The sequence below is a fragment of the Bos indicus genome, chromosome 8, assembly GCF_029378745.1.
Source record: "Bos indicus isolate NIAB-ARS_2022 breed Sahiwal x Tharparkar chromosome 8, NIAB-ARS_B.indTharparkar_mat_pri_1.0, whole genome shotgun sequence".
Lineage (NCBI taxonomy): Eukaryota > Metazoa > Chordata > Mammalia > Artiodactyla > Bovidae > Bos > Bos indicus.
This window is the reverse complement of record NC_091767.1, coordinates 77476546-77498245: the sequence shown is the minus strand read 5'-3', so window position 1 is coordinate 77498245 and position 21700 is coordinate 77476546. Positions and strand designations below refer to the sequence as shown.

At 41.4% G+C, this 21700-nt stretch overlaps 1 protein-coding gene across 3 annotated transcripts in view; it reads left to right on the top strand.

Moving 5' to 3' along the window:
- Positions 1-21139, top strand: part of SLC28A3 (solute carrier family 28 member 3) — a 77498-nt gene extending 56359 nt beyond the window's left edge. For all 3 annotated transcript variants that reach the window (XM_070795051.1, XM_019966494.2, XM_070795050.1), the window contains 9 exons: positions 2469-2549; positions 4456-4581; positions 6226-6356; positions 9401-9569; positions 9964-10161; positions 15804-15885; positions 17345-17443; positions 17680-17800; positions 19535-21139. In XM_070795051.1, coding sequence (XP_070651152.1) covers positions 2469-2549; positions 4456-4581; positions 6226-6356; positions 9401-9569; positions 9964-10161; positions 15804-15885; positions 17345-17443; positions 17680-17800; positions 19535-19661 — 1134 coding nt within the window. In that variant the 3' untranslated portion in view covers positions 19662-21139. The remainder of the gene's footprint in view (positions 1-2468; positions 2550-4455; positions 4582-6225; positions 6357-9400; positions 9570-9963; positions 10162-15803; positions 15886-17344; positions 17444-17679; positions 17801-19534) is intronic.
- The last annotated feature ends 561 nt before the right edge of the window (positions 21140-21700 follow it).

The window sequence follows — 21700 nt, the reverse complement described above, 5'->3', positions numbered from 1 at the left end:
TGCAGTCCAAGGGACTCTCGAGGGTCTTCTCCAACACCACAGTTCAAAAGCATCAATTCTTTGGTGCTCAGCTTTCTTTATGGTCCAATTCTCACATCCATACTGGAAAAACCATAGCTTTGACTAGATGAACCTTTGTTAGCAAAGTAATGTCTCTGCTTTTAAATATGCTGTCTAGGTTGGTCATAACTTTTCTTCCAAGGAGCAAGTGTCTTTTAATTTCATGGCTGCAGTCACCATCTGCAGTGATTTTGGAGCCCAATAAGGAAAGTCTGCCACTGTTTCCATTGTTTCCCCCTCTATTTGCCATGAAGTGATGGGACTGGATGCCATGATCTTAGTTTTCTGAATATTGAGTTTTAAGCCAACTTTTTCACTCTCCTCTTTCACTTTGATCAAGAGGCTCTTTAGTTCTTTGCTTCCTGCCGTAAGTGTGGTGTCATCTGCATATTTGAGGTTATTGATATTTCTCCCAGCAATCTTGATTCCAGCTTGTGCTTCATCCAGCCCGGTATTTCGCATGATGTACTCTGCATATAAGTTAAATAAGCAGGATGACAATATACAGCCTTGACATACTCCTTTCCCAATTTGGAACCACTCTGTTGTTCCATATCTAGTTCTAACTGTTGCTTCTTGACCTGCATACAGATTTCTCAGGAGGCAGGTCAGGAGGTCTGGTATTCCCATCTCTTGAAGAATTTTCCAGTTTATTGTGATCCACACAATCAAAGGCTTCGGAGTAGTCAATAAAGCAGAAGTAGATGCTTCTGGAACTCTCTTGCTTTTTTGATGATCCAACGGATGTTGGCAATCTGATCTCTGGTTTCTCTGCCTTTTCTAAATCCAACTTGAGCATCTGGAAGTTCACGGTTCATGTACTACTGAGGCCTGGCTTGGAGAATTTTGAGCATTACTTTGCTAGCATGTGAAATGAGTGCAATTGTGCAGTAGTTTTAACATTCTTTGGCATTGCCTTTCTTTGGAATTGGAATGAAAACTGACCTTTTCCAGTCCTGTGGCCACTGCTGAGTTTTCAAATTTGCTGGCATATTGACTCAGACTTAGCATTCAAGTAAGATTTGATCAGCCTGCTTTATGCGCTATGTAATGAAAACGCTAGGTGGCGTCTTGAAGGACATCAAGGAGCTGGCAATGGCACCCCACTCCAGGACTCTTGCCTGGAAAATCCCATGGACGGAGGAGCCTGTTAGGCTGCAATCCATGGGGTCGATAAGAGTCGGACACGACTGAGCGACTTCACTTTCACTTTTCACTTTCATGCATTGGAGAAGGAAATGGCAGCCCACTCCAGTGTTCTTGCCTGGAGAATCCCAGGGACGGGGGAGCTGGTGGGCTGCCGTCTATGGGGTCACACAGAGTCAGACACGACTAAGGTGACTTAGCATAGCAAGGAGCTCCAGTCTTTTCTTTCTCAGTGCAGAAAGAATTCAATGAAAGGCATGATTTACTAGAATAGGATGTTTATGAGTTTTACAAGCAGACAGGCAAGAAGGTGCCACGCCCTGAGAAACTAGTGAGCTACAGTCTTATAAACAAAGGAAAAGTGCAGAGAGGGAAAAAACCATGTTCTTCCTCATTCTTAAGTAGACCCCATGCTTCCATCATCAGCTTCTCCTCCATGCTTGGCAGAGGAGATTTTGTCCCCCCCAGGTCAAACCAAGACTGTCATGGCACTACGGAAAATTATTTCAGATCTCAATACAATGAGGGTCTTCCACTTTGAAGTGTCACCTTTTCAAAAATTATTGTTTTTATGTGTGCAGAGAGCATGTTACTGAACTCGCTGAGCAGGATGTGGGTCTCATGCCACCATTGTTTTGTTGTTTTGGGGAATGTCTTGTACTTCCGTTGCAGGGTTTGTTGCTAAGCTAGCTCACTTGGTTTTATGCTTAAGCAAATCTGCTTTCCTGAGTAATCATTAACTTACAGGAGTCTCCCATTTTTTTTTTTTTTTTCCTATTTGCAATCCCTTAGTGTGAAGGCAATGGCAACCCACTCCAGTACTCTTGCCTGGCAAATTCCATGCAGGGAGGAGCCTGGTAGGCTGCAGTCCATGGGGTCTCTAGGAGTCAGACACGACTGAGCGAGTTCACTTTCACTTTTCACTTTCATGCATTGGAGAAGGAAATGGCAACCCACTCCGGTGGTCTTGCCTGGAGAATTCCAGGGACGGGGGAGCCTGGTGGGCTGCCATCTCTGGGATCACACAGAGTCGGACACAACTGAAGCAACTTAGCAGCAGCAGCAGCAACAGTGTGATTTGCTATTTAATCACCTACTTTGTCCCTTTATTCTGTCCCTATCAATAAGGTATATATATTCAAGTTTAGTACAATTGTTGAAGTCCTCAGCATTTTCCTCCATTTTAAAGATTTTTATCCCTACTTTGAAGTTCTGTGTGTACAAACAGTTCTTTACTGACTTTATCCTTGTTTGCCTTTTAGGTTGGATGGGTAATGCTAGTGACTATGGGAACATCTCCTGTTGAATCTGTAGTAGCTTCTGGCAATATATTTATTGGACAAGTAAGTTGTAAAATCAAAAAAACAAAACATCTGCTAAAATGGATACTCTTTCCAGAAAGAGAAAAAAAAAATGTTTTTAATGACAGTGTTATTTCCTTTACTGTAGGAGGAAGGTATCAAGATAAGGAACCCTCAATATTAATAATGTGTAGACTCCAAGGGTAGAGAGAGAGAGACAGAGAGAGAGCGCTCTTCTAAGAGAGTCCATGCCTAGTGTGGAATTTGGGTTCTTGGAAATTTATGGAGAGGAAGAAAAACTGAATCATTTTATCAAAGCATAGGGCTTCTCATGCATAGATTCTCAACAAATCTTTTCTGAATTAACTGAGTTGTTGAGGTTTCTGACCCACCCATCAAAGGCTAGCAGCTCATCTACTCAGATGGAGTTCACCATTCGTCTTGAAGCTGCAAATATGTAACAGGCAGCCTCTCATTCTTTAGTACTAATATAAAGCTTGTGGCAATGAAAGAGACCAAGAAAGGCTTTCCCCCAAGAACCATGCAGCCATATCAGTACTTAAGCTCATTCTCAACTTATCTGAACCGTCCAACAGTCTCTTTGCTGAGCCTAAAGAAAAATGCTGATGAGCAAAAGCATTTTCATCTTCCTTATCTATCACATACATTTTTGCCTGAAGTCCATTTAAACAGAGAAATATGTTGCCAAGGGACATCTCTCAAAATGGCAGCATTCCTAAGGGGTATATAAGTAAGAAATCCTCATCACTTAGGATACATAACTGCAGGCAGAATGGAATCACACACCAAGGAAACCAGGTATGAATACTTGCTAGCATGGCTATGCAAGGAAACTGAATTTGAAGCAAAAATCAAGTCACCCCGAAAAACACATGGCCCCAATTAAAAGGCTTACAATTGCTCCAGGCGGCTGAGCCTTCTGATTGGTAAGCCTAGCTTACTAGCCTAGAGCAGAGCTCTTTCCCTAGTAGTTGAAATTATTATAATTATAGCCATAAAATCCCTCAGGACTAATTAGGGCACCATCTTGAGCTGATTACTCCTACCTGCAGGGTAAGAGGGCTCATGTACTGAGTTTCTATTTAGTCCATAAATTGAAGCTCAACACACTCAATCTTATAGAACAATTAGAAATAATTAGGGGAAAATTGTAAAATTGCACACATGCTCCTGTGGTGCTCAATTTGATACTTAATATGTACTTAATATGCTAAAAGTACAGCTGTTATTTATGGAGAGTCCCACACTGTAGGCCACCTGCCCTCCTTAATGGAACTCAAGCCTTTACAACTATATTCTAATTGATGCCTTTCCATGCAAGTAGGGGTAGTTCTCTGATTTTCAGTTAGGGAAAGGCCCATGGGCACCGGTCCTTGTTATTGCTGGTATTTTTTAATACTTGTGTCTTTGTTTCCCTATGGTATCAGCAAAGAGGTTAGGGTATGTTGAGATGAAGCTGAGAGATGGGAAGTCACAGAGGTTTGGGAATCATAGTTTCCAAGGCCAGGCCACTGGATAGAGTTACTTGGCCCATGGTTGTCCAACCTTAGAAAAGAGTACCAAGTCATCAGAGTCCAATCCTAGGGTAGGCAGGAGCCTTACATAAACTGGCCTTACGAACTTCACACATGACTCTGTATATACACTGCCCTAGAGTCCAAAAGACCCAGACATTGATGGTATAGGTTCATAAACATGAACACTCATCAGAACCACCAGCAAGTTCGTTAAAACACTGCTGCTGGACCCAGCCCTAGAGTTTTCCATTAAGTAATTCTGAGAACTTATGGGTCTAACAAATTCCTGGGTCAAGCTGATGGAACTGGCCTGAAGTCCACTCTTAGAAATTCTGCTGTAGAGAATGGAATTTTGAGTAGTAGCCTCTCCTCCTCAGGGAACGTTTAATCTGGTCGCTTTGTATTTCCAGACCGAGTCTCCTCTGCTGGTCCGACCGTATTTACCATACGTCACCAAGTCTGAACTCCACGCGATCATGACCGCTGGGTTCTCTACCATTGCTGGAAGTGTCTTAGGTGCATACATCTCTTTTGGGGTAAGAATGTTTCAGGCTTAACTTATGGAAAAATTCAATCTTTTTTTTTTTTCTTTACTATTGTTATTTCGGTTCTTTCCTTTACTACTGCTGCCAGATAAGGAGGCAAAAAGAGTATCCCTTTTTTCTGTATAGATGGTCACAGTTCTTTTGGCATTTGAATAGAGTGACCCCAAGGAGCTTTGGTGTTTCACGTTCATATCCCAGGCACCTAAACATGAACTATATCCAACCATACCAGAATGAAATCTGGTATTTCAATCATAACCTCATATTATGAGGTTACTTCGGGTGAAAATTTAAATATGTAAAAAAAAAAATTTAACTATTACAGACACTAGTTAAAGGCCATCTAGGTCAGGCCTTAGCAAACTCTGGCCCAGGGGCAAATGTAGATCACTTTGTTTTTTTTTTTTTTTTTAATAACTACAGTTTAATTGGAAGCCAGCTATTCGTGTTCATTATCTAAGCAGCTTTTATGATACAGAGTTGAGTAGTTGTGGCCCCAAAAGCCAAAACTATTTACCCTTTACAAAAAGCTTTTTCTGACTCCTGGCTTACAGCAGAGATTCTCAAAACCTACTTCACATTAGAATCACCTGGGATTTTTAAAAAGCTTTTGAAAGCCCTAATGCCCAGGTCCATACCCCAGAGTAATTCATCCAGAATCTCTTGGGATGAGACCCAGGCATCAGTATTATTTTTCAGTCCTCAGATTTCATTGTATAGCCCAGTTTGAGAGCCGTTGGTCTATGGGATGGGGCTGAAGAATGTTATGGTAACCGGTGCACATGCCTTGAGCACAGAGCTTAGAGCCTCCAGTGGAAAAATGGAATAACATAGCAGTTGCGTGGTCCAGCTGATGAGGAATTCACATAAGATAGGCAAGTTTCAATCCAGGACTTCATCCAAATCTTACAGAGCCAATCAGTGGGAAGAAGAAAGACAAAAAGGGTAGAGACCTCAGGAACAGCAGTTTGACTCATGCCCCAGATGGATCGCTATATGAATTCTGCCTACAAAACTGTGCTGGATGGAATGGGAGTAGGGAGGGAGGAGCAGATTCTATAATTCTGGAAACACAGGGAAGAGAATCCAGAAACAGGACGAGGTTGTGGGAGGGAAAGGGAAAGAGTTTAAGCAGAACTGCAGTGAGGAAAACAAAAACAACTTACAGATTAAAGGGACTCTGAATAAACAGATATTATGTAGAGGCACAAAGGACATCAGGAAAGCAAAAGGAAGATGGAGAGGGTGTATGCATGCCTGCGCCCCAGATACCCATCAACTAAATTGAGGACATAATGAAATAGCTTTAGGGGCTATTTGAACATTTGAAAGAACAACAGAGAGGTAGAGTTATCGTCTTAGAAAGTTCCTAAACACAGGATTAATTCTCTTCTGAAATGATCAAATTTTGGTTTGTGCTTCTCCAAAAGATTTGGTCAACTGATGCCATCTCCCTTCTCTCAAGTTGATGCCCAGGATATGACTATTGAGCTTTTCCAAGCCTCCAAAGAAACACTGATTTCTGGCACAGAATCAATGCCTGCCCATCACCTCCCTTGTAAGGCATTTGGGTCATTCATTCTAAACACAACAGAAAAGCTAAACCTTAAACTGGTCTTTCTCTTGAAATCACAGGTTTCATCCTCTCACTTGTTAACTGCTTCAGTTATGTCTGCACCTGCGGCATTGGCTATTTCTAAACTTTTTTGGCCTGAGACAGAAACACCTAAAATAAACCTCAAGAATGCCATGAAAATGGAAAGTGGGTAAGTGGAACAAGTTCACCTAGTTAATAGTTAATTACTACAAAAGTAGGAGGCTGGGGGTGGGGGAGGGGAGTTTTGCTGCAAATTCGAAGTGCAGCAAAAATTTTATTATCAGAGAACACAGTGAATTAAAGTGAATTTAATTTCACATAACTATGTAGACTCTATCCAAAATATCTTCTTTCAACACTCAAGGAAGTCTTTCCTAACTACCAGTACCTAAATGTCAATGCATTTCCTTGACTGTTCATTGTAGGCATTTCATTTAATTAACTTTTTTTTAGATTGAAGTATAGTTGGTTTATTTTTCTGGGCTCCAAAATTACTACAGATGGTGACTGCAGCCATGAAATTAAAAGATGCTTACTCCTTGGAAGGAAAGTTATGACCAACCTAGATAGCATATTGAAAAGCAGAGACATTACTTTGCCAACAAAGGTTCGTCTAGTTAAGGCTATGGTTTCTCCTGTGGTCATGTATGGATGTGGGAGTTGGACTGTGAAGAAGGCTGAGCACTGAAGAATTGATGCTTTTGAACTGTGGTGTTGGAAAAGACTCTTGGGAGTCCCTTGGACTGCAAGGAGATCCAACTGGTCCATTCTGAAGGAGATCAGCCCTGGGATTTCTTTGGAAGGAATGATGCTAAAGCTGAAACTCCAGTACTTTGGCCACCTCATGCGAAGAGTTGACTCATTGGAAAAGACTCTGATGCTGGGAGGGATTGGGGGCAGGAGGAGAAGGGGACAAGAGAGGATGAGATGGCTGGATGGCATCACTGACTCGATGGACGTGAGTCTGGGTGAACTCCGGGAGTTGGTGATGGACAGGGAGGCCTGGCGTGCTGCAATTCATGGGGTCACAAAGAGTCAGACACGACTGAGTGACTGATCTGATCTGATCTGATAGTTGGTTTGTGATATTATATTAGGTTCAGGTGAATAGATCATTAATTTTAAATATCATATAGAGTTCATTGTGGCTCCCCTGGTAGCTCAGCGGTTAAGGATCCACCTACAATTCAGGAGACACAGGAGACATGGGTTTGATCCCTGGGTCAGGAAGATCCCCTGGAGAAGGAAATGGCAACCCACCCCAGTATTCTTGCCAGGAAAATCCCAGAGGACAGAGGAGCATGGCAGGCTGCAGTCCACAGGGTCACAAAGAGTCAGACGCAACTGACCAACTGAACCCACACATAGGCTTCACTGGGCCATGATTTAAGACTGTTGGAAAATCATAGGATCACCATTTCCAGAAGTTTCTTATATAATAGGGATGATGAGATGTGATATTAGTTTTCCTAACTCCTCTTAGGTTCATTTACTTTTTGCTCTTTTTGAAAGAAAGAGAAAGGGGTGGAAAAAAAATAAGGAATTTAGGGTGTTCAAAAGTATGTCATTATATAACGGATTTCATCAACCAATATGTTTCTGAGATTCATCCATTGTTTGTATGTAGAGAATCATAACCATGAGTAGAAAACCAAGTTGCCAAAGTATCTATATGGAATATGTGGATTTCACTTATAAATAGCTAGCAAATGTGTAAACTAACACAATGTATTATTCAGGGGAAAGAAAAGTAAAAAGGGAATCTTTTTTTTATTTTATTTTATTTTTAAACTTTACAATATTGTATTAGTTTTGCCAAATATTGAAATGAATCCACCACAGGTATACATGTGTTCCCCATCCTGAACCCTCCTCCCTCCTCCCTCCCCATACCATCCCTCTGGGTCGTCCTAGTGCACCAGCCCCAAGCATCCAGTATCATGCATCGAACCTGGACTGGCGACTCGTTTCATACATGATATTATACATGTTTCAATGCCATTCTCCCAAATCTCCCCACCCTCTCCCTCTCCCACAGAGTCCATAAGACGGATCTATACATCAGTGTCTCTTTTGCTGTCTCGTACACAGGGTTATTGTTACCATCTTTCTAAATTCCATATATATGCATTAGTATACTGTATTGGTGTTTTTCTTTCTGGCTTACTTCACTCTGTATAATAGGTTCCAGTTTCATCCATCTCATTAGAACTGACTCAAATGTATTCTTTTTAATGGCTGAGTAATACTCCATTGTGTATATGTACCACAGCTTTCTTATCCATTCATCTGCTGATGGGCATCTAGGTTGCTTCCATGTCCTGGCTATTACAAACAGTGCTGCGATGAACATTGGGGTGCACGTGTCTCTTTCCCTTCTGGTTTCCTCAGTGTGTATGCCCGGCAGTGGGATTGCTGGATCATAAGGCAGTTCTATTTCCAGTTTTTTAAGGAATCTCCACACTGTTCTCCATAGTGGCTATACTAGTTTGCATTCCCACCAACAGTGTAATAGAGTTCTAAAAAGGGAATCTTAAGCAAATCCTAGTGGGCCAAGTACCTCTGAGATTAGAGAGAAGAAGATGTGATTAACGAGGGAGTGCTCAAAGCTGTTGTGACATTCCATTTCTTAAAAGAGATGATGGATGCGACACAGACCTTCCTTGAATTGTTACTTCTTATACTGTGAACTCCCGGGTGAACTCCAGGAGTTGGTGATGGACAGGGAGGCCTGGCATGCTGTGATTCATGGGGTTGCAAAGAGTCAGACACGACTGGGCGACTGAACTGACTGACTGATACTGTGAATATTTTATAAATATTCTCTGGAAGCCATCAAATATAATTGTTTAAACCTATAATATTTTATTCTTTTTTGTTATAAACTATTTATTTATTATATTAATTATTAATATATTAATAAATATAATACAATATATATTAATTAATTGTATTAATTATTATAAATTTTTTATTATAAATTATTTCCCCAAATTAAAAGAGTGACACTCATATGCCCATCACCTACTCTCAAAAACTAAATCCTTTCATGATTTCGTGGTGAGTATTTCAGCCAGGACATGGGTTTGTCTCTCCATTCAAATGAGTTTGTCTCTCCATTCAAATGAGCTCCGATTATGCCATTTCTACACCTATGATGTCCATCCACTGACAATCCTTTAGTAATTCTGGAATTGCTATTTTTTGATAAAGTGATTCAAGGAATCTCCTAGAAGCTGCAACACAGGGAGCATCCTCATCCATTTCCCTGGTGGCGAACATTGCCGTGAATTTGATTGCCTTCCTAGCTCTGCTGTCTTTTATGAATTCAGCCCTGTCCTGGTTGGGAAACATGTTTGACTACCCACAACTGAGTTTTGAGGTACAATTCTATCATATTCCTCCTCCTTTTCATTTCTGCCAATCTTTGTTAAAAATAAAGCTGGTTTATGAATTGTCTATAATATACTCTAACTGGCTATAGTGCACTCTTCTACCATGTACAGACTTACCAGGAACCCCCCAACTTCCCACCCCTCTCTCCTCCTTCCCCCAACACATTCATTCCTGACTCCTTCCCCCAAATCCTACCTTACTTCAAATGACCAGTTTCAACCTTTACTTCTAAAGAATAAAGAGAGGCTAGAGGAGGCACAGGGATTTCTTTGCCTAAGGACACAGAGGGGATGGGAACAATCTGGTCATAGGCATGAGACCCAAAAACTGGAAGCAAATCACTGCTCTAATGAGGTCTTCTTTTTTTTTTTTTTTTGTAGGTAATATGCTCCTACGTCTTCATGCCCTTTGCCTTCATGATGGGAGTAGACTGGCAAGATAGCTTTATGGTTGCCAAACTCATAGGTTATAAGACATTCTTCAATGAATTTGTGGCTTATCAGCAACTCTCAAAGTTGATCTCTTTAAGGCAAGTGGGTGGACCCAAATTTGTGGATGGTGTGCAGCAATACATGTCGGTGAGTACATTTCCTTCCCAATATACTTCAACACATACATACATTCATCAAATAGCTGCTGGTGCCTCTGTGTGCCAGGTACCATGCCAGGTATTTGGGGTACATCAGAGAAGAAAACAGGCCCCAAATCTTTGACTTCACAATCGGGCTACGTTGAGTTAATCACAGGGCATGCATGTGCACATGTGTGTATGTGATTGTGTGTAGAAAGAAACACGGCTAATCTTTACCACTATGATCATTTACTTTTGAGCCACTATCAGTGCAAGTCCATGAGCTGGGATTATAGCCAATAGCTCAACTGATAAAGAATCCATCTGCAATGCAGAAGACCCCGGTTCGATTCCTGGGTTGGGAAGATCTGCTGAAGAAGGGATAGGCTACTGACTCCAGTATTCTTGGACTTCCCTGGTGGCTCAGCTGGCAAAGAATCTGCCTGCAATGCAGGAGATCTGGGTTTGATCCCTGGGTTGGGAAAATCCCCTGGGAAAAGGGAATGGCTACCCACTCCAGTATTCTGGCCTGGAGAATTCTGTGGACTATATAGTCCATGGGGTTGCAAAGAGTCAGACACAACTACGTGACTTTCACTTTCACTTCACTTTCACATCAGATATTTATGGAATGTCTTCTTTGAGCACTGTGCTGTGGATGGCTGCCACAGTGTTAAATGAGTGATAAAGCCTCTGTTCTCATGGGACTCGTCGTCTAATGATCATGAAGTTCTCTTTCTTCCTGTTTAAGAAACTGTTTGATCTCTGAGAAACTGCCCAAGTGCCGCCTAGTGCCTATATTAAAGAGGCAGTGAGACACAACAACTATCCTCCAAGTGAATGAGGGAAGAAAAAAAGCTCAGGCCCTATAATTATGGCACGATTTCAGGTCCATAGCCTGCAAGGAGATGCTCATGTCTACTTGGCCTTGAATGGGATGAGGGAATCCAGGTGAGGCTGTTATCTCAGCCATATTTGCAGCTGAGTCTCCAGCTTCTACTTTTCTGAAGAACAGAATTGTCACACATGGAAACTCTAAGGGAAATGGCGAACATTTCCTACCACCATTACTCATCAAAACAATCTGCTTGAAATTAACGTCCTAGGCACATATTTGGCTTTAAAGGGAAAGGGAAGGAAAAGCATGCTGTTCAAGGTTCTGAGACTGCCCACCTCTGACCATCTCTCCCAGCCTCCCAAACACCAAACACGCAGATTACTCCCACGTGTTACACAAATATAACAGCATACTCCAGGGAAGTATTGATTTGTATTTATGGTCAGGGGCATTTTGACCCACACATCTGAGATGAACAATAACTCTGCAGGTCTCCTGTTTCTCAGTGTTCATTCTTCAACTGACCACACAATGGAGCTTGGCCAAACATCCTCATCATTTGGATGCCACCACAAACTAGCTGGCTTCCCTGCCAAAAGTAAAGAATAGGCTACATTAAGTGAAATGTTTTCCATCCCCTACTGCCGGTTGCCTGGAAAAAGTAGTTTTGTTATTAAGCAAAGTGAGCTCTCAGTTCTGGCTGTACTAAGCAGGTTTGTGAACAGGTTATTAAGAGGATAGAAATAGAACAGTAAAGCTGATGTGGGTTGGGAGTAAGCCCAACCAGAGGCAGACTCACAGGAGGATATTTGGAGATAGGAACTCAATGGCTTTTGCTATTGTTGAGTCACAAAGGGGAAAGCATTTTGTTTTTCCAAATGTCTTATTTCCAGTCAACCAAATGGGGACGAGTTCTTACAATTTCTGTTTACCAACCAACAAGTGGTGGGAGTATCCCACCATCTCTTGGAAAAGGTACAATGTGACTAAAGCATACAACCTGGGTCCGTAAGGCAAAAACACAGTGTTATCCATTGAAGTATGCACACTGATGACCTTCATCTAAGTGTTCAGAATGCATATGTACAGATGGCCAACTGACACATGGAAAGATGCCCATCACTAATTATTAGAGAAATGAAAATCAAACTGCAATGAGCACAATCGCACATCAGTCAAAAGGACCATCATTAAAGTCTACAAATAACAAATGCTGGAGAGGGAATGGAGAAAAGGGAGCCCTCCTACACCGTTGGTTGGAATGTAAATTGGTACAGCCACTATGGAAAATAGTATGGAGGTTCCTTGAGAGCTCAGTTGGTAAAGAATCCACCCGCAATGCAGGAGACCCCAGTTTGATTCCTGGTCAGGAAGATCTGCTGGAGAAGGGATAGGTTACCCACTCCAGTATTCTTGGGCTTCCCTTGTGGCTCAGCTGGTAAACAATCTGCCTGCAATGCAGGAGACCTGGGTTCGATCCCTAGGTTGGGAAGATCCCCTGGAGAAGGGAGAGGCTACCCACTCCAGTATTCTGGCCTGGAGAATTCCATGGACTGTATAGTCCATGGGGTCGCAAAAAGTCAGACATGACTGAGAGACTTTCACTTTCACTTTTCCTCAAAAAACTAAAACTAGAGTGACCATATGATCCAACAATCCCATTCCTGGGAATATACTCAGAGAAAAGTGTAACCCCAGTGTTCATAGCAACACTATTTACAATAGCCAAGACATGGAAGCAATCTAAATGTCCATCAATGGATGAATGGATAAAGAAGATATGGTACATATACACAATAGAATACAACTTAGTCATAAAAAATAATAAAATAATGTCATTTAGAGCAACGTAGATGAACCTATTATCATACTAAGTAAAGTAAGTCAGAAAGAGAAAGACAAATACCATATGACATCACTTATATCTAAGTGAAATCTAAAATATAACACAAATGAAATTATTTATGAAGCAGACACAGAGTCACAGACATGAAAAACAAACTTACAGTTACCAAAGGGGAAAGAGAAAAGAAGGGATAAATTAGGTTTGGTACTGGCAGATTAAAACTACTATACATAAAGTAGATAAACAATAAGGTCCTACTGTATAGACTAGCAAACTAAATTTATACCCTGTAATAAACCATAATGGAAAAGAATACATATCTGTATATAATATATATATATATATATATATATATATATATATATATATCTGAATCATTTTGCTGAGCAGAAGAAACTAACAAAACAGTGTAAATCAAATATACTTCAGTTTAAAAAAAAAAAAAGAGGAATGCATATGTAGCACGTTACCCCCAGAATGAGCCCTTTATCACTCCATCATTTTCACCATCTTCTTTTTCTTAGAATAAAGATAATACTTTCCATGTTTGTTTGTTTACACATAAAACGTACCATGGTACAGAACTCAAAGGTACAAGAGGTGTACAGGGAAAGGAAGTCATCCTCCCTATTTCTCTACGATTCCGCTCCTCTCCACATTTCGCATCATGCTCTCTGCTGTTAGCAATGCTCTTTGCCCTTGGCAACGTATCTTGGATGCCTGTGACACAATATGAACACATCATAACTTATTTCAACCAGTCGCTCGTTGATGAGCACTATTACAGTTTTTTAGCTATTAGAAGTAATGCTGCAATGACTTTCCTTGTACCTGTGGCATCTTTGATCCAGTACAAGGAGAGCTGAAGGAACTATTATTAATTTCCTAGTACAGTGCAGCTCTTTCTATCACATAACTCTTGGGCAAAGGCTAAGTGGAATCATCCCAGCCTCCTTTTCCTCTTATTATAAGACCCTACATGGCCACATCTGTGTCCCTTCTTCCCCTAGATCCTCAGAAATGAGGAGGGAATCTTAAGCACTTTTTGCCATCTCCTTCCCCATGGCCTCTTAACAAGCTTGCCTATTTTTGAAGCCAATTGAACTAAATGAAAAAGCAATAGACTGAGCAGGGGACAAGAATGAGCTTTTCCGCAAACAGTGGACCGCCCAAATACTTGAAATATTTTTTTTTCCTGTCTGCATGATGATGGAGAATATCAACAAAGGAGTTCTCAGAAATTGTGAAAGAGAAGAGGAGCTTTATAATCAACAAAAAAACTTACCATTACCACTTGAACCTTGAACATGAGCTTTTAAAAATTCAGTTAGTGAAAAAAAAAAAAGAAAAAAAAAGGCACTGCTACTTTTGATAGAGCATTAGCCTGGTTTGTTCTTCAAAACAAATCATAGATTTTTCAGGATTTTGGTAAAGAAAATTATTGCCTTGGTCATGTGGGCGCCTTTGCCAGTTTGGCTGTGTCTCTGGTGAACAACTGAGCCCACTGAATCTTCCAAGCCTCCCACAGTCAGCTGCTCAATCTGAGGAAGATTATCTGGACTGAGCAGCATGTCTTATCCATTGGAACAGAGGAGGAGGGTCATGCTCATGCTTCCAAGAATCCTCCTGCCATCTTCTCATCTTTCCCTGTAAAAAGACTATTCACTCTCCTAGTACCTAATATTCCTATGATCTGGTCAGAGCTGAGGAAAAAAGAAAGGCAAGCACACACACAGATAGCGGAAAGGAACCTCTCTGCTATCTGTGAACTTCCTTTTTGCTAAGATAATTCCTTTTCACTGAAGTATAATTTACATACCAAAAAAGGCCTATATTTTGATAAATCTGTCACCTTTGTAACCACGCCCACAGTCAAGATAATGAACATTTCCACCACACTTAGAAAACTTCCCTTGGCCAGTTGTCAACAACACCTCATCCCACCCCAACCCAGTCCCAGGAAACCAGTGATCTTTCTCTCACTATAAATCATTTTTGCTTGTTCTAGAATTTCGTATAAATGGATTCAGGATTCATATTGTTGCATGTGTTCGTTTTTTCCTTTCTATTGTAGAGTAGTATCCTATTTTATGGATATCCACACTTTATTTATCCATCTGGCTATTGAAGGACATTTGAGTTGTTTCCAGCTTGGGGCTATTATGAATAAAGCTGCTTTATATACTCATGTACAATCTCCTTATAGGCATATGCTTTTATTTCTCCTGGGAACATTCCTAGGAGTGGTATTAGTGCTCATACAGGCTCTTATGTTAATTCAATTACAAAAAAACCTGCTAGGTATGTTCATATTTTACGAACAGGCTGTGCCACTTTACATTCCCACTAACAGTGTATAAGAATTCCCATTGCTCCACATCCTTGCCAACACTTCATGTTGTTCATCTTTTTTTGCCATTTTAATGGATGCATAGTGATAGTTTATTGTTTTCATTTAATTTTCATTTTCCTGGTGACAATTGATGTCAAACATCTTCTTCTGTGCTTATTGTGGCCACTTGCATATCTTTCATGAAATCTTTTTATCTGTTTTTTATTGGGTGCTTGTCTTCTTAATGAGTTATAGCATTTCTTTATACATTCTGAATAAGTCCTCTGTCAAATAAATGTAATGTGAGTATTTTCTAGAACCAATTTTGTATCATCAGCAGCTAATACTTTGCCTGACACAATATAAAAGTTATCATTGAGCAGAAAATAGCATTTGTAGAGGCCAAGACTACCAATCTAAGAACTTCATGAAGTCTCTGAACCCACAGAGCCCCTTTTCCTTCCTCAAAATTCAGGGGGAGATGGAAAAAACAACGGGTGTTTGACACCATACACTGTACATTTACCTGTCAATAGTGATTTCATAGTCAGAATTGGAAGCCCAGTTAGGATATCAGATTTACTAAACTAGGTCACATCATGTATACATCTGTGTGTTTATGCTTATTTCCAGATGCGTTCTGAGGCAATCTCCACTTATGCTCTCTGTGGCTTTGCCAATTTTGGTTCCCTGGGAATAGTGATCGGTGGACTCAGTAAGTGAAAAGAATATTCTTCACCAACAGATACAGTGTAAACGTGCTTCTGATCTCCATGTTGCTCTGTAACATTATTTGTGTTAGAAAAAGAGATACTGCAACAGCAGTTAATTCTTTGGGGCCTATTTTTGCCCCCACTCTGCAATGTACTTTTCCTATGTGTGTCCTGGCTAACATCAGGAGTGAGTTCAGTCCCTCAGTCGTGTCCGACTCTTTGCAACCCTATGAATCGCAGCACGCCAGGCCTCCCTGTCCATCACCAACTCTCGGAGTTCACTGAGACTCACGTCCATCAAGTCAGTGATACCATTCAGCCATCTCATCCTCTGTCGTCCCCTTCTGCTCCTGCCCCCAATCCCTCCCAGCATCAGAGTCTTTTCCAATGAGTCAACTCTTCGCATGAGGTAGCCAAAGTACTGGAGTTTCAGCTTTACCATCATTCCTTCCAAAGAAATCCCAGGGCTGATCTCCTTCAGAATGGACTGGTTGGATCTCCTTGTAGTCCAAGGGACTCTTCTCCAACACCACAGTTCAAAAGCATCAATTCTTTGGTGCTCAGCTTTCTTCACAGTCCAACTCTCACATCCATACATGACCACTGGAAAAACCATGGCCTTGACTAGATGGACCTTTGTTGGCAAAGTAATGTCTCTGCTTTTCAACATGCTATCTAGGTTGGTCATAACTTTTCTTCCAAGGAGTAAGCGTCTTTTAATTTCAATGGCTGCAGTCACCATCTGCAGTGATTTTGGAGCCCAGAAAAATAAAGTCTGACACGGTTTCCACTGTTTCCCCATCTATTTGCCATGAAGTGATGGGACTGGATGCCATGATTTTCGTTTTCTGAATGTTGAGCTTTAAGCCAACTTTTTCACTCTCCACTTTCACTTTCATCAAGAGGCTTTTGAGTTCCTCTTCACTTTCTGCCATAAGGGTGGTGTCATCTGCATATCTGAGGTTATTGATATTTCTCCTGGCAATCTTGATTCCAGCTTGTGCTCCTTGTACAGATATTATTACCCCACTCAAAGATGACAAATACATTTCACTTTGCATGCCAATTCCAGTAGATTTTTAATGACCACCTGGAGAAGGATTCTGAGGGCCAGTGGAAGTTCAATGGGAAAATGCTGTGATTAATTAATTCTGTGCCACCATAGGCAAAGAAGGGGATGGTGAGAGATGAGTTGCAGATATTTGGGATCCCTCCTTGCAACCCATTTACTTTGCCATGCCCTTAACACACTGTGAGGTCTCCTACGCCAGAGAAACTTCTCTGGGTGTGGAGCTCATCACTTAGTTCTTGAATCTTGAATTTTCCCACTCAGTTTACAAAAGGAAAAGAAAAGTCAGCTGACCTGAGACTCCAGCCCTAGAACTCTCAGAGGCAAAGAATTTGGAATTTAAATCAATATCCTCAACATTAACCTTTCATACTTTCTTTCACGTTCCCCAGCTTCCATGGCTCCTTCAAGAAAGCGTGACATCACCGCAGGAGCAATGAGAGCTCTGATTGCGGGGACCATCGCCTGCTTCCTGACAGCCTGCATCGCAGGTATTATATTGTGTTGTTTGTGTCCTGTCTCCCTGCACTCACAGGATGGCAACATTGGGGGGACAGTGCCCACCACTTACATACACAGCATATGTTGCTGTAGAGAGCTGAGAGGCAGAGCTGCTCTTAAGCATACTGTGATGTGAAATGTGTGGAGCATGGTGGAGAAGTCAAGAATAGAAGAAGAGTTCGGTGACATCATTAATTAAATAAATGGCACTCTGTTCCACTTCTAGGCATGCTTACCAACACTCCTGTAGACATCAACTGCCACCACATTTTGGAGAATGCCTTCAACTCCGGCTTAGTCAGAAATACAACCAACGTCGTATCTTGTTGCCAGGGTCTACTGAGCAGGTATTGTACTTTTGATGATAACTTCTTTATAGTCATCATTAATAATAAAAATACTGTCCACTTATTATAACTTCATAACTCTTCATAACCCTGTGTGGCAGTTCTAACCACCTTTCATCTTTTTATTTATTTATGACTATACTGGTTCTTTGTTGCTGAGTGTGGGCTTTCTCCAGGTGCAGCCAGCAGGGGCTACTCTTTGTTGTGGCATTGTGGTGCATGGGCTCCTCACTGCAGTGACTTCTCACTGTGGATCATAGGTTTTAGGTACCTAGGCTTCTGTAGTTGAGGCACACTAGATTCTAGAGTGCAGGCTCAGTGGTTGTGGCACACAGGCTTAGTTGCTCCACAGCATGTGGAATCTTCCTGGACTAGGGACCGAACCCATGTCCCTTACATTGGTAGGTGGATTCTAAACCACTGGACCACCAGGGGATCCCAAAACACCTCCATCTTGACTTTTCTCAACTAAGACTAGAAACCATAACACTAACCAATGCTGCTCAAACATTTTAATATGCCCCCAGCTGTGTATTAGGCACTGTATGAATTAGCTCAGTTAAACCTTGCAACCACTGTATAAGTTGGGCACTATTGCTTTTTTAAGCATTAGATAAAATCAGGGCTTGGAGAAACTATGTCACTTACTGAAGCAAAATGAGTGCAAGCAAGAGTAAGATAGAAGGAGCCAAGAAAATTTGAGTCTTTCTGCCCAGACCCTTATCTAAGACCCTAGTACTAGTTACTAGGTACTGCCTCCCTTTCAAAAGTATCGAGCAATGCAGACTACCCTGACAGCACGCTGGTGATGAGCCTCTGTGGATGAGGGGCCATCAGTGACTCATGCCAGCCCTCCAATCTTGTACAGTTTCTATCTTCAAAATCAGTATCACCACTCCATCTGCCCTTCTTAAGGTGCAAGTTTTGGGGGTTTTTTAAAATATAATTTTATTTATTTATTTTTGGCTGTGCTGGACTTTGGCTGTGGCATGGGTCTTTCTCTAGTTGCAGTGAGCAGGGGTGACTCTCCGGTTGCAGTGCATGGGCTTCTCATTTCAGTGGCCTCTCTTCTTGCAGAGCATCAACTCTAGGGCACGTGGGCTTCAGTAGTTGAGGCTCCCAGGCTCTAGAGCTCAGATTCAGTAGCTGTGGTGTATGGGGTTAGCTGGTCCGCAGCACGTAGGATTCTCCGAGCCCAGGGATCAAACCTATGTCTCCTGCATTGGCGGGAGGATTCCTTTCCACTGAGCCACCAGGGAAGCCCCATGTGCAAGTGTTTTATAAAGATTGATTCTATCTTTTATTTGTTTACTCTGGAGGAAATAAGGGGAGTCTTTCAGGCCAAACAGGGTTTAAGAGCCAAAACTACTTTATCCTTAACCTACCCTAACCAGAATGTTAGGCTTCCCTGGTAGCTCAGATGGTAAAGAATCTGCCTGCAATGTGGCAGACCCAGGTTCAATCCCTGGGTTGGAAAGATTTCCTGGAAAAGGGTATCGCAATTCACTCCAGTATTCATGCCTGCAGAACTGCATAGACAGAGGAGCCTGGTGGGCTACAGTCCATAGGATTACAGAGTCAGACACCACTGAGTGATGAACACTAACACTAACTGGAATGTGAGGGAAGAAATAGGCTTCCTACCCTGTGCTATGTCTCATGTGTCATCTTCTGTTCATCTTCTATTTCTGTCTTTGAAGTCTCAACTAACTGTTTTATTCTCCTTTGCTCCAGTGCTGTTGTCAAGGGTCCTGGTGAGGTCATCCCAACCGGAAACCATAGCCTATATTCTTTGAAGAACTGCTGCAACTTGTTGAATACACCAACACTGAACTGCAGTTGGATTCCTAACGTACTTTGAGTCCAGCCACTCCTCCAACAGAACTCTTAAGTACAGGTGCTGAATTTTCTGCTTTGAGGAGAGTGGGGAGAAACAAGCTATTTCCACAGATCAATACTTCTGTCATGGAGTTTCAACTTTAAAGAAGAAAACCAGGAGTGAATGCTTCAGGTCTATAGCATCTTCTTCCTCCCCTTTCTTCTCCTCCCCACTACTGAGAATTACTTATTTTGGTGTCCCAAAGTGACATGTTGGAGACAATGCAAAGATGCTTTTTAGTGAAATGTTCATCACCAATGATCTTAATGGCATAAAGACCACATTATATGAGGAAACACAAATACTAATGACTGGATTAAATGGGCTTCACCCAAAAGAAAGAATGTGAGAAAGGTTTTGGAATACCTTAAGTAATTTATTTGTGTTTTCATTTTTGTCCAGACACAAGAGTAATTTTTTAAATCCATGTGTAAATAGTTGATTTGTATGTGTTGTGTGTGTATGTGTAGTGGTGATGAAGTGGGAACATAAATGGTATTTGCATGTCCTTTCCCTCTGTTCTATATGTTCTGGTGTCAGCCTTCATAAAAGCCTATGGCACAGTATGTAAGAGATGCCAGTTATTCATATGTTGGTTCTCCTCTGTTTACTATGACTATTATTTTTCTCTCTCACTCTTTTTTCTCTTTTTAACTCTTTGCATTTCTCTACTCTGTTTTATTCCTGAGAGTTAAAGTCTCCCCCTTTTCAAATTCAAAAATTAATATTCATTTTTAATAAAAAGTGGCAATATTACACATATACCCCTTTCTCTCCATCCTATTCACTCCAGTCTCTTTCCAGTACCACACTCGGAAATTATTGTTAATGGGCTAGTACTGAGGGAGGAAGATATTATTTCTAAGTCATGTGATGAGAATAGATAGTAAGGGGGTAAGGATCAGGCAAATGACCTGGTGAGCACTTGAGGCTTGCTGCCTCCAGAAATCTTATCAATACTGTGTGAACTTTGTGAGTGGTGCTGGGCTAGGTGGAAGTTTCCCTTTTCCCAGTAAAGCTATTCAGTCGAAGGTTTTGGTAGACAGTGGTGACTTCACTCTTCTTTGGCAGATGTAGATACTAGAGAGCTATTTATTCCTCATAGTATATCCTCCACCCACCCGTAGTCTTCTGAAATGGCAAAGATGGAGTGTCTTTGTGTTTCCTGTGTGTTTCCTTGGCTGTCGCCCAAGGTCACCCAGCGCTGTTTTGCACTCACCCAGCATAGAAAGTTGCTGTCAGTCTATGCACCCTGACCTTGTTTCAAGCCAAGGCTGTGAAATGAAGAATTTTGCATTCTGTCTTATCTGTGCCTGGAATGCGAAGTCTCCACCCTTCTTTCTGAGTCTATCTTCACACTGATACAGTTTTCATTAACCTGAAAGTCCTTTTTCAAATACAGTATTGTGAGTCCAGATATGAATGTTTCCTAATCTCAATAAAGAGGGACATTTACTGCTTCTTATTCTCCTTATTATTTTCCACTGATTTGCAAACAGAGAAGGGGTCAGAAGTGGCATTTCTCTCTCCAATCCAGAAGCTGTGGTTACAAACAAATTCTCTGACACCACAGAAGCCTTAGGGTCACAGCTAAGAATAGATTGGAGTCATGAAATATGGAAATTTTTCTTGATTTTTCTTTCCATTGATAAAATCAGCACATCCAAGCAGTTAGGTCTGAGTGAGGTCTCTGTAACTATACAGATTATTAACATGCATTCATTTTGCAAATACTCCCACCTAATTGTTCTCGTGTTTCTATAGTTTAATTAAGCTGGTAGGCCATTGTGAAGAGCTTAAGACATGCACCTGCCCAATGAGGCTGACTTCCAATTACAGAACAATTCCAAAATCAGGAATGATTATAAAGAAGGTATTAAAGGACAACAGTGTTCCAGGAAGGATTAAACTACAATGAATGTACTGGAGCAGGGGAAGCAGAAGCAATCATTCACATTTTCAACAGGCAGGAGCACAGGATTAAAGAAGACATGCTTGGTACAGGCGCACCATATGGTGCT